Below are 13,385 nucleotides of genomic sequence, written 5' to 3'. Positions count from 1 at the left end.
TATATTGTATATGTACATACATACATATACACAGTGTTGGGAAGGTTACTTTGGAAATGTAATAGGTGACAGATTACAAGTTACTCCTATTTAAAATGTAATAAGTAGTAAAAAGCACGCTACTGAGCAAGAATGGAATGTGTTTTATTGTAATATTATGTGCTTTGTACTGTAGTGTTTTCTCAGTAGTGAATGAGACATGATATATCTGACAGCGTTGCATTCAGTCCTCCACCAACGCCGTCTCTCATCATGTCGCTGATTAGCCTCTGCTCTGCCTGTGTGCGTTCATATGTTTTTTTTAAGGAGGCGTGGCTTTGCAGAGTGATTATGCAGGGAGGGTGGGATCTTGCTTTCAAAGCTAGCTTGCTATTGCTAGCCTTTATGAAATCGCATATCCTACCTTTGAATAAAGTTTTACTTAGTATGTGGGGTATTTGTTAAAGGCACAATATGTAAGATTTTTTTATTAAAATATCCAAAAACCACTAGAACAGTGTTATATATTTTGCTGACTTGTGTACTTACATTATCCCAAAACGGACCGTGTCTATAGTGTCATTGTGTCGCCTGCCAATGACGTCATAACCCCTCGATTTCTGGTTTGGAAACACCAAAGACGCTTTAATATGTTGTGCGTTTTAATAGACCGGTGACGACCGCACAGAGTAGCATAATAACAGAACTTTCAAATGTATCTAGTATGATAAAACAGCGCTGCTTTACCCCACATACGCACGACCGGAAGGAGCAGAAGCGGTCGACTGTGGCATAATAAAAGCTCCGCTGCTTTCGAGCCGTGTGTCACGCTCGTTCAACGGCCTCTTTTCGCTTCGACAGCTTTCAGCCTCACCCTGCTTCATTCTACTATGTTAATAAATCATTAGCTCATCCATGAACATGATTTCTGCCCGAGTCCCGTCGGATTGCATCGGCTGTGGGGATGAAGACAACAACTCCCATGATTCCACACTCAGTCACAGCGCCATCAAACTACGCCTTTGTCTATTTGTTTATTTTGAATACGCGCCCTCTAGCGGCGAAAATGACATATCTGTGCCTTTAAGTGTCTGTTGTTGGCCTTTCATTTTTAAGCACGCTCTCACATATGTTTTTTGACCCATCCATTGCTATGGTTATCACTGTGTCAATCATTGCTATTTCAAGAGTGAATCCAGCATAAATATGCGGATGTCATTCCCGAAATGTTCCAGCGTGTATGTGTCCAAAAATCAAGTTACATACGATCTCACAAAGTTCCATTATAATTAATGAAGCTCTCTAAACTGCACAATGAATCTCTTATTTACATTGCATTTGCACTTTATGAGATGATTCACTAGCATGCGGAAATGAAGTGAACAAAAACGCCATCGGTTTTAGCGGTCAGTGAATTCTGACCAACTAAAACGCCTCTGATTGGCCATTAAGAAGTCAACAGATATGTCTGTGTTTGGCTACATTGCTCAACTGTGCAAAACACTTAGTAAATAGTTACTTTTGACGCTGTCCAGAGCGCAAACACAAATATGCATGGATAGTTTGCCAGATCTTCAATTGAGGGTGATTTTGCTTTCGTTTGAGAGTGCATGGGCTTGGCTAACTGCTCCAAATTGCATACTTCTTTTATAGATTTTTTTCTTTACATTTAATTTGCCTTAAAGTGCCCTTTGTGAGTGAATCTTTATAAAATGTTTGAAAATCCTTGTTCAGAAATTACAAATGACTGACAAGGCTCTGGAAATTCATTGGTCAAATACAGGGATGTAACAGTCACTCAACTCACGATGCAATACGATTCGCGATACTGATTTCACAATACGATTTTTGTTAACAAAATGAGATTTAAGACAAATTATTAATGAAAAAGCGTCCTTTTATTATTGCATGGACAAAATGCTGCACATGTCTTTGTGAAATTGAAATATGTAGAATAACATAACTAAATTGAAATTTTTTAACAAACCCCAAATCAAAAAAAATAAATGCTAGAATCTCTTCATATAAATAAACTAAGGCTTTGCCTGTGCTCTTTCCATTTAAAATTAATCACAATCCAAACAAAGATGCTGCATACATGCAGCATGAGCAATTTTTAATCTAAATTAGACTGTATAATTCGGAAATTTGAAGCAAAAGCAGAATGCTCTGACTTTAGCTTTTTGAAACTATACTACATAAAACACATCTGCACGAAACAGAAACAGCAACAATTATTATAATTCAAATGAACTGTTTTCTATTGTATATTTAAAAATGTATTCCTTTGATGCAAAGCTGAATTTTCAGCATCATTACTCCAGTCTTCAGTGTCACATGATCCTTCAGAAATCATTCTAATATACTGATTTACTGCTCAAGAAACATTTCTGATAATTATCAATGTTAAAAACAGTTGTTAAACAAATTTTTTTTAAAAAGCCATTTTTCAGAGGCTAATATTGAATGACTGACATTAGTAATTGGAGCTGTCAGTAGCCTGCTAGTGGTCCGTATGTGCTGAGGGGCCTCAGGAGCCCTAGTGTTCAGCTCACACCGTTTGTACCAAGGGATCTGCTCAGTTGTTATTGGCAGTCTCAGGCTGTGCAACCTTTGGCTATAATGGCCCCTGGCAGTCTGAGGCTCTGGGGCACCGGCTCCTTCGTTTCATAATCCAGCCATGAGCATCCTCTGACTTTGCAGCAGGCAGGTGTTACGTCATCAGGAGCCGGACTCATAAAAATCATCTTTTGAAAGAAGGTTTTGAGATAAATTTCTTAAGATAAATAAAGTTTGGTGTCAGATGTATGGACGCTCTCATATATACTGAATGTTGCCGAAGATTGTCCTATTTATGGGCTGAAATTAAAAACGAGCTCCCTATTTGACTCATTACTGAATTTCGAATTCAGCACAAAGTCGAGTCACACATAATCATGACCGATCATTGTTTACATTATCGATCATTGGTGTCACTTAAGAACGTGTGCACATCCCTAGGAATAATAATATGTATTATAGCGTTATGTTGTAATGCTTAATTACAACAATTTCTATTAAATAACCCAATACATTTATAAAACATCTTACCTTTGCGGATGTAAGACAAGTCGGAGGATATTCTAACTTCAAGAAGTTATTTAGATTGATTTGTAGGAAGTTTCTTTTCAAACATTTGAATTCTTCTTAAGTTTTGTCTTAAAAACTATTTTAAGAGAAAAGATAAGAACATTCTTAAGAATTATTTGTATGTAACATTTTGCTTAAAGAAGAAAATGTCAGTTAAAATAAAATTTTATTCTTAAGATTAAGTTTCATGAATCCGGCCCCAGATACTCAAATGTAAAATATTTCAGTAAAATTACATGATTAGTGTTATTTTACTATCATTAATATACTGTTGTAGAATATATTAATATTTTGCATCTTTTTATTTTTATAATTTCCATTTTTATTTAAATTTTACTAAAAGTTTTAGTAATTTTGTTGTTTTTATTACTTTTTTAGTGTCTATAGTTTTTTATTTGATTTCAGTTTTAGTTATTTTAGTACATCGAGTTAAACAAAACTTAAAATTGAATTATAAGTCAATAGAATTAATCAAATGAGAAATGTTGACTTGGCAGTGAACTAAAACAAAAAATCATATATTTTTTTATTTCTTTGTAACAAAAATGTTGTTTGTTTGTTTTAGGTTTAGCTAATGATAATAACTTGTCAAAACACGTGAAAGATAATAAAAGTAACAGAGTTTGATATTGACATTGATGCGTTGGTTTCTTAACATTACACGCTGTCTTAAAAATGTTCATGGCACACGATGCTCAGTCAAACATGATGAAGCGCACAAAGACGTCTGTCTGATGCATCTGCGCATACACCCCCTTAGATGTCTGTGCTTGTCATCAGCTGTTTGCTCTGTCTCATAACTACGTGTGTGTTTTTCTCTGCAGAGGGAAGCTGATCAGCACTATATTGGACTGGGAGGACTCACTGCCTGACAGAGACCTGAATAGAGCCGATGAAGCATGTCGGTAAGGAAGAGAAATATCCAGAAAATGAGAAGGTGTGCTCTAATAATTCAGGGAGAAGGCCATTATATTTAGGGAATCAAGAATGCTTGTTGAGAACAAGGCAAGTTGCAATCACAGGTCTAAAATAAAATTGAGCATGTTTGGTGATTGACAGGTGAATTTAGGAAACTAAATTCAAAGGCAGATATTAGCTTTACTATTATGTATACCTTTTATGTATAACTTTTGACCAGTTGGTTGCTGCGGTTTTACAGTTAACTAGAACGATTTCCGTTTCAGGCCAATTTTAAAATGTCCACAGGAATATATAGAGCAATAAATCATGACTTTGGGTTAATGTATTGCAAAACTATAAACAATTATGGACTTAATTTATACATAAGCAGTGCTGTAGTCAAACTGCTTCAGTATATTCCAACAATGATACATTAAAAACTTCATATCAGTACATCAGAGTGATCTCACTTCCTGTACAATGCTGTCGACCGTCAAAATTGTTGATGTGTTGCATGCAAATAGTTTAGTATATCAATACGCTTTTAATTACTTCTAAATGCTTCGGTTTCAGGTCAAATGAATAGATTAGAGTGCTCAGTCTCGATCATTGTATCAACAGCACCAGATCCAGCTTAATTATATTACAGTGAACGTACTGCAGTCTCACAAGACTCGACACACAGACACGCACGCATACAAAACATCCCACAACACCTGCTGCACATCTGACCCACGACTGTCCTCTGGGCTTCCACATGCTTTCAAAATCCACTGCAGCTTGAAAGAAAATAAACGTGACCTTGGAAGTACTCCAATGTGGTTTTCTTCTTTCTTTATCGTAAAGCACAATACTTACAGTTTGAGTTCCTCCAGTCTGTCAAGAGTTTGCTTTAGGGCACAGTATTACAAAGCTGCATGCGTCTTTATGTAATATAACTGTTTCCTAGTTTAGAAGATCACTAGATATGACATGATTTATAAATGAGATCCTGCATATATAGACATTGGAATATGTGTTATTAAAGGAATAGTAAACCCAAAAATGATAATGTGCTGAAAATGTACTCAACCTCAGGTCATCCAAGATGTAGATGAGTTTGTTTTTTCATCATAACAGATTTGGAGAAATGTAGCATTACATCACTTGCTCACCAATGGATCCTCTTCTCAAGACATTAATTGCTGGACTGGAGTGGTGTGTATTACTTGTGGATTATTGTGATGTTTTTATCAGCTGTTTGGACTCTCATTCTGACGGCACCCATTCACTGCAGAGGATCCATTGGTGAGCAAGTGATGGAATGCTAATTTTTTTAGCTTAATACATTGGGTATGGACCGAAATTTCTTTGAAATGTGACCACCTTTTGTCTTTCAAATGTGTTTTAGGTAAAAGCTCATCTAAGCATGTAGGTTTCACAGTGGATACACGGCACTCTGGGATTGATAGTGTGTTCAGGTGAAATCAGGACGGTGCCGATGAGTTTCCTACGACCACATGAGACTCAAAAACCAATCAAGTGCCTATAAGCTCCTGCTCAAACTTAAAGAAGATTCGTAATTCTCACTTTTGCTGTTTTTCACTCTCAATTTTCTCTCTCATGGTCTGAGGTCACTTGTGGTTTCTTTAGAAGAAAAGTAGCTTTTTTTTCTTAGCCTGCTGCAATCATTCACTTCGAAAGATGTCTGGGTTTTGGATGCTGTGGTGAAAGGAAGGTTCAGCAAATCTCTTTCTTTAAGTCATGCATTTAGAAAGGTCATAGTAGTTCATGGGGAGTTAAGAGAGCTTTTAGTGAACCAGTATTCATTATGTTTTGTAAAGGATACTTATCTCCTTATGTATATGGCTGTTCCTAGCCTCTTCAAATTGCCTACCCTACCTTTAATTAAACATGAGTATTGTACTGAAGTGTGTACTTTAAAGTTAATGATGTTCAGATAAAAAGAGATTTCAGACAAGCTTAGAAACAGTGATGATAAAAGGCACAAGTTATTACAGCTGAACTCATGTTACAGTTCAGTTCAGGTCTGTGAATATCTTACAGCCTTTTCTTCATCACTGTTGCATGTTGCTATTCTGTAATCAGATGTTTTCTGCAATGTCAGGTTAGCAAACACACTTCAACTCTTGTGAAGGAGAAAAAAGGGTCAACTAGCCGTCCAACAACTGGACTAGTCAACCATTTTGACCCATTCTGCTCATTTCAGAATTTTCTGTATACATTTTATTTCAAATGACATGGCTATTAATTAAACGTATTATTATTATTATTATTATTATTATTATTATTTTACCTAACAAAAATGCAGCCTAATATTTAGGTTTTTATTTAAGATTTTTTGCATCATGAAATTATTTTGATTAGCATATTACCTCATCTAATTCTCATTATTACAATGTGTGTATTTTATTTTTGTAACTATGCTGTTCATTAAATTTTAATTTACAGTAATGTTTTGTTGTGTTTGTATATACACTTATTTTATTTGGAACAGCATAAAAGCGGCAGTGTTGTTATTTTTCTATTAAAATGTTTTCTGAAATAAAATTAAATATAAATATTAGGTAAAAACTTGGAAAAATTGCAAATGTTACCTTGGCAACTAACTGAAATAAAATAAGTTTAAGTACTAAAACTGCTAAAACTGAAAAAAAAAAAATAAAGCTGAATAGAAATATTAAAAAATAATAATACAAATTAAAAACATAGATTACTAAAATTTAAACAAAAATGAAAATATAATAACATTAATAAACTATATAATAGTAGCTAAATAATACTAAAATAACACTGAAAGGCTGTACAAAAAAATATTGCACAATCCTTGTTCTAGATGATCCTAACAATTAACATATTCATTCTTTTTTATGCAAAGTTTCTTGATTTTTATTTTATTTTTTTTGCCTTTGGGGTGAAGTGTGACTTTTTGCACTTTTGATGTTATTTCTAGCGAGAAATCAGTATTATAGTAATTAAATATTTGTTTAGTTATCACAAAAACTCATTCTATTGTGTTGTAACTCATTAAACTGTTACACTGCCTCAGAAGTCTGTCCGAAATCAGTTTCATGAGGTGCCTTCGTGCAAAAACGCTGCCTGCAAAGTCATTGCCTCATACGGCAGCGAGGCAGCAAGTCAGCTGCCTAAGTTTTCGGATGCAGCCTGAGACATGTTCTTGACAAGTTTTGCATAATAATGTTTCTGAAAGTTGCGTTTGGTGGTCAGTTTGTGTGTAAATGTATATTTCTGACTAACTTTTTGCACTTTTGATGGTATTTCTAGCGAGAAATCAATATTATAGTAATTAAATATTTGTTTAGTTATCACAAAAACTCATTCTATTGTGTTGTAACTCATTAAACTGTTACACTGCCTCAGAAGTCTGTCCGAAATCAGTTTCATGAGGTGCCTTCGTGCAAAAACGCTGCCTGCAAAGTCATTGCCTCATACGGCAGCGAGGCAGCAAGTCAGCTGCCTAAGTTTTCGGATGCAGCCTGAGACATGTTCTTGACAAGTTTTGCATAATAATGTTTCAAATTTGCATCAACAAAGGAACCATGTGATAAGACTGTAGCTTGACATTTGTGTGCGTTGTGATTAAGGTGAACAAACGGAGACTGAGAAGTATGACCAACAGCCCCCAGCAGCTGATACTGTGCCTCTCTTTTCACAGGCAAGCTGACTTGGCCTTGACGCTGGGTACATCTCTTCAAATTAAACCTAGCGGAGATCTGCCTCTTCTAACCAAACGCACAGGAGGGAAGCTGGTTATAGTCAACCTTCAGCCTACCAAACATGTACATCTCACCAACACGATACCTCAAAAACCTCAGGAAGAAAATCCATTCTAATTAAAAATTCATTCAAATTGATACTTTTATTTAGCAACGAATTAATAACACATGGCCACGATTTACTAAAACGAGGGAACAAATTAGTACAATGTGGCCACAATTAGTGGCTCCTTAGTCACTTCTTTCAAAAATATTACCAGCCCCTAAGTTTTTGAATGATGACTCAATTTATAAGGATGTATAAGGATCAATTTCAGTTAATATTCTGCCTATGTAGACAACAGACAGCACAGCAGCTCACTAGATTTAGAATCTTTGTCTTAGTCCTCACCCACACAAAAATACACATGCTTCCACAAACACGTAGTAGTTTGAAATCTGTGAGCGGTGAACACGCACTCAGATTAGTGTCCTTCAAAAGCACAGCTGCGTTAAACCCCGTCTGACCATTCATACTCATTATTAAAACAATTTTGATTAAGAAGCTTTGCAGCTTCATCAAAGAGGCGGGCTGGATTTTCTCTTAAGCTCGTATCGTTAGTCTGGCATTTCTTTCTGATCTTGTCATGTGACTAGAATGTTTGTTATGGATTAATCCTATTAATTTTTAAACGTGTTGTTATCTGCCCGTGTTTGACTCATGTTCCATCTAAAGGTTATTTTTGCCGCTTTACCTCATCGCTTCCACTTCCTGTCAACAACTCAGTTCCCAAATTGGATTTATTTTTATAAATCTTTTTGAAATTCAAAGCCTGACACAACATGAGATACAACATGTCAGATTTTTGGAGGGGGAGTTTATGGTATTATAGCAGCTTAACGTGTAAAGAAGTAGAATTTGACATTTCTGGTGCAGTTTCGTAATGTCTGTCTGTAATCTGAATCTGCTGTGATTGATTAAAGTGTGCATTTATTCAAAGTAAATTAGTATTTCACACAGACAGGCTAAAGAATGTCAAAAAAAAACATAGACGCGTAATTTTCTGGAAAAAGTTTGGGGTTAGAAAGATTTTTTTTGTTTTTGTTTTTGAAAGTCTTTTCTGCTCACCAAGGCTGCATTTGGTTAAAAGTATGGTAAAAACAATAATATCGAAAAATAATATTGCAATTTAAAATAACCATTTTCTATTTGAATTTACTGTTAAAATGTAATTTATTCCTGTGATCAAAGCTGAATTTTCAGCATCATTACTCCAGTCTTCAGTGTCACATGATCTTCAGAAATCATTCTAATATACTGCTCAAGAACCATTTCTGATTATTATCAGTGTTGAAAACAGTTGTGCTGCTTCGTATTTTTATGGAAACCATTATGTATTTTCAGGATACTTTGATGAATAGAAAGTTAAAAAGAACAGCATTTATTTGATACAGAAAGTGACAAAAGAAGAAGATTGACAAAAGCTTGATGTATGAAAAAGTTGTCATGTTGCAAACATACATCAATTCTGAAGTCATAAAATAGCTAAATGTGATGGTGAATAATGGCTTAAATTAACATCCACAAAAAGGTTTGGTTAATCATAATTTATGTTCATTGTATGGAAAAGAAATTGAGTAAATAATTCCAGTTTTTAGTGAACCGTCACTTTAAAATCTGTCAGGTTGTTTTTACTTAACAGTGCTACTCGTTTTTTTTTGTAGGACAAACACGCCCACCTGCTTATCCACAGCTAGTAGATGAGGTCATGGGTCAACTGATGAAGCTGCTGGGATTGGAGGTTCCAGCGTGGGCGGGGCCAATGCTGTGTGAAAGCTCAGGTGGAGAACTGAACATCCTCCCATTCGGAGCCTGGAAAAAGGAAGTGAAGATCGAGCTGAAGATAGAGGAAAATAAACACGCCGTCCCAAAGAAACGGAAGAAACTGGATGGAGATCTTGGTGAATCATGTTTTTTTTTGTACTGTAAAATAAACATATTGTAATCTTTTGTAACCTCAAATAAATCAGGTTTGTAAAAACAAGGTTCACTGCACACACAAAACATGTCATATTTTACCCCAAAAATCAAAAGTTATATATACTGTATATATATATATATATGACAGTTAAATTTACATTTTTCCACAAAATATTCATATAAATAATTCATTATTAAGCCATATACAAGTATTTTAACAATGAGAATGATGCCACAATGCATTAAAAAACATTAAATATATACTTTAGTCTTTATCCAAAATATTTTTAATATTTTGTTTTATTTTGGGGTGAAATATGACCAGGACTAGCTTTGTGAGATTCAACCCTAAAGGAAAAAATGTCAAATGCTCGAGCATGTGGTTTGCTAAACACATGATTTGTAGATGTGTGTGTTGGAGTGATTGTGAGTTTGCTTGAGCTACTCGTATTAATTGTGTGACATGTAATGCTTGATGATGTCCTTTTTTTTACCCACTGATTTCCCTTCAGTGATGAGACATTTATTGATTATTTTTGTTTCCATCTTCATTGACATTGTGTAACTTTGTTTGTTTTTCATAAAAAACAAACATTGTATATAAACAAGATTCGGAAAATTGTCACCTGACCAGTGTTTTGAGTTATTTTATGAAATAAGCTCCTACATTGACTGCATTTTAAGGCATTGAAGGCACACTAATGACACAATACCCATTTAGCCTAATTCAAAAACATGTAATTCGAAAAATGTCTAAGACTTTTTCTATGTACACAAAAGGCCTATTTCTCTCAAATATTGTTCACAAATCTGTCTAAATCTGTGTTAGTGAGCACTTCTCCTTTGCCGAGATAATCCATCCACCTCACAGGTGTGGCATATCAAGATGCTGATTAGACAGCATGATTATTGCACAGGTGTGCCTTAGGCTGGCCACAATAAAAGGCCACTCTAAAATGTGCAGTTTTATCACACAGCACAATGCCACAGATGTCGCAAGTTTTGAGGGAGCGTGCAATTGGCATTCATTCAATTCACGGGCAACAGCTCTGGTGGACATTCCTGCAGTCAGCATGCCAATTGAGAGAGAGAGAGAACAATATATAGAGATCGATTAAATGTGTGTATACATGTCATACATATACATATAGCCTAACTTTTATAATAATTTATTTGAAAACATACAATTCTAAACACAAATGTGTATATATTTATGTGTGTGTGTTGACTTGTTAGCTTAGCAACATGCTACATCATACTCCATTGGAATCAACTGTTTGTCATTTGTATAGCAAGCAGACTTGCAACCTATTCCAAGCATTCCAAATACGTTTACATATGCATTTGGTAGACGCTTTTATGTATAAATAAGTTGCTAAAAGGGTTTGATTTTGCTCCCTTAGAAGGCAGATATTTGCGCACGGCTTCCTCTATCATCTCACTGAACGAAGCAATGCAGAAAATATCACCGCAGCAAGGTAATGAATTCTCCAGACGAGCTTTTGAAAGTGCTGCATTAAACCGCCAAAGAGGATGTTTGAGTCAAACGGTGACTGCTCGCACACCGCGGCTGATGAGTGGGGACAGTACAACTCAACCATACTTCAGCTGCCGCAGAGACTATTAACATGTCCCTGAGGTGCCATCAAGACTGTTTTGACAGTCCTCTAGTGATCCAGCCACTTCTGAGAGAAAAATTGAAAGCCTCTCTAACCCTCTTGTGTCTTTAGCTGTTCAAAAAATGCTCAAGCAGAAACGCCAAATAAAACAACAGAGGCACGGGGAAAGGCTGGAAAAACACAGAGCTCGTGTTCTGATCGCTCTGGGGACCAGATCTGTTCCGGTAAAGTCAGTAGACGCTTCTCTTATGATCAAAGATGAATGAAAGCTGGACTGAGAACAAAGTCCTGGTACAGGCTGCGCTGGCCTGGATTCCTTCCAGAACCCCCGTTGTACGTTTGCTGCATGAACCCTTAAAAGTCTGCAGTGATTCTTTCGACAGCACAAAGCCTTTAGTCAACAATAGATCTGACAAAATCCCTACACAGACCTTGCAAAGGGTCATATGCTGTCTTAGAAGACGACAGCATATGAGTAGTTTATCCACTACAAATTGTCTAAACGAGCAGACATCGCAACAGCTGCTTCATCAAAATCGACTAAGTGATTGTCAACAGATTGATATTTGTGTAACCAGGAAGCAGATTATTATAGTTCATACTGAGTTAATATATTTTATACTGAAGCACAAATTTGTTTTGGAGGGGTGGTGAAGTGGTTTAGTGCCTAAATATCAGAGCTGGTCAGAATGCTGCTGCTTGATCTGGTTGCTATTGATATGAAATGCACTGCAAAAATACTTTCTTCTTCAGTAATATTGTCTGTTTCCAATAGCTAAACATTCTTAAAGGAATAGTTCACCCAAATCAAAGATGTAGATGAGAACAGATTTGGATAAATTTAGCATTACCAATGAATCCTCTGCAGTGAATGGGTGCAGTCAGAATGAGAGTCTGATAAATGCATCACAATAATCCACAAGTAATCCACACCACTCCAGTCCACCAGTTACGTCTTGTGAAACCAAAAGCTGTGTGTTTGTAAGAAACAAATCTATCATTAAGCTGTTTCTAACTTCAAACCGTTGCTTCCAGCTAAAACAGGGGTGTCAAACTCAGTTCCTGGAGGGCCGGAGCCCTGCAGAGTTTTGTTCCAACCCTGTTCCAAAAAACACATACAATTTAGTTTTCAAATAAGCCTGAAGGACTTGATTAGCTGGATCAGGTGGTGTTTAATTAGAATTGAATTTAAACTCTGCAGGGCTCTGGCCCTCCAGGAATTGAGTTTGACACCCCTGCGCTAAAATACGAGTCCTCTATTCATAATACTTTCTCCAGTGAAAACGTTGTCTCATCTGAATCAGGAGAGAAATATGCACAGATCAAGCATCGTCTGCAATGAAAACAGTCCAATACAGCTCTAAAATATGTGGGTGGATTTTGATGAGAGAACAACAGATGGACTTTTTCACTGGAGGAAGCGTTATTATGGATTCTTTTGGCCAGAAACGACAGTTTCAAGTTAAAACGTCTTAAAGGGATAGTTCACCCAAAAATTAAAATTTGATGTTTATCTGTTTACCCCCAGGGCATCCAAGCTGTAGGTGACTTTGTTTCTTCAGTTGAACACAAACGAAGATTTTTAACTCAAACCGTTGCAGTATCTCTCAAATGGACCATTGACACTCCTAATTGAGATTGTAGATCAGGGGTGCCCAAACTCGGTCCTGGAGGGCCGGTGTCCTGCAGAGTTTAGCTCCAACCCCAATTAAACACACCTGAACCAGCTAATCAAGCTCTTATAGGCATACTAGAAACTTACCAACAGGTGTGTTGAGGCAAGTTGGAGCTAAACTCTGCAGGACACCGGCCCTCCAGGACCGAGTTTGGGCACCCCTGTTGTAGATAGAGGTCCATTTGACAGATAGGTGGCGGTAATGCACTTACTGTGCGTTGACACCGCCGCCGTCGAGAGCGTCAAAACCTGTCAACAACGCTGTAGAAAGATTTGTGGATGCTCTGACGTAGATCGAATGCTTATCTTGTATTTAAAGGGGTCGCAAAGCAAACACGCTTGTTGATCTTGTGCAGACTGACCACAAGGAGGGTAACGTTATAAGT

At 36.4% G+C, this 13,385-nt stretch overlaps 1 protein-coding gene across 1 annotated transcript in view; it reads left to right on the top strand.

Moving 5' to 3' along the window:
- Window positions 1-11,590, top strand: part of LOC107667852 (NAD-dependent protein deacetylase sirtuin-6-like) — a 31,195-nt gene extending 19,605 nt beyond the window's left edge. Inside the window, 5 exon segments of the mRNA XM_016459575.1 lie at window positions 3,933-4,013; window positions 7,685-7,808; window positions 9,450-9,477; window positions 9,480-9,686; window positions 11,436-11,590. Of these exon segments, the coding sequence (XP_016315061.1) occupies window positions 3,933-4,013; window positions 7,685-7,808; window positions 9,450-9,477; window positions 9,480-9,686; window positions 11,436-11,590 (595 nt within the window).
- Window positions 11,591-13,385: the final 1,795 nt, after the last annotated feature.

The sequence above is a fragment of the Sinocyclocheilus anshuiensis genome, unplaced genomic scaffold, assembly GCF_001515605.1.
Source record: "Sinocyclocheilus anshuiensis isolate Anshui unplaced genomic scaffold, SAMN03320099.WGS_v1.1 scaffold1325, whole genome shotgun sequence".
Lineage (NCBI taxonomy): Eukaryota > Metazoa > Chordata > Actinopteri > Cypriniformes > Cyprinidae > Sinocyclocheilus > Sinocyclocheilus anshuiensis.
The sequence above is the reverse complement of the archived record's forward strand: the minus strand, read 5'-3'. Positions and strand labels throughout refer to the sequence as shown.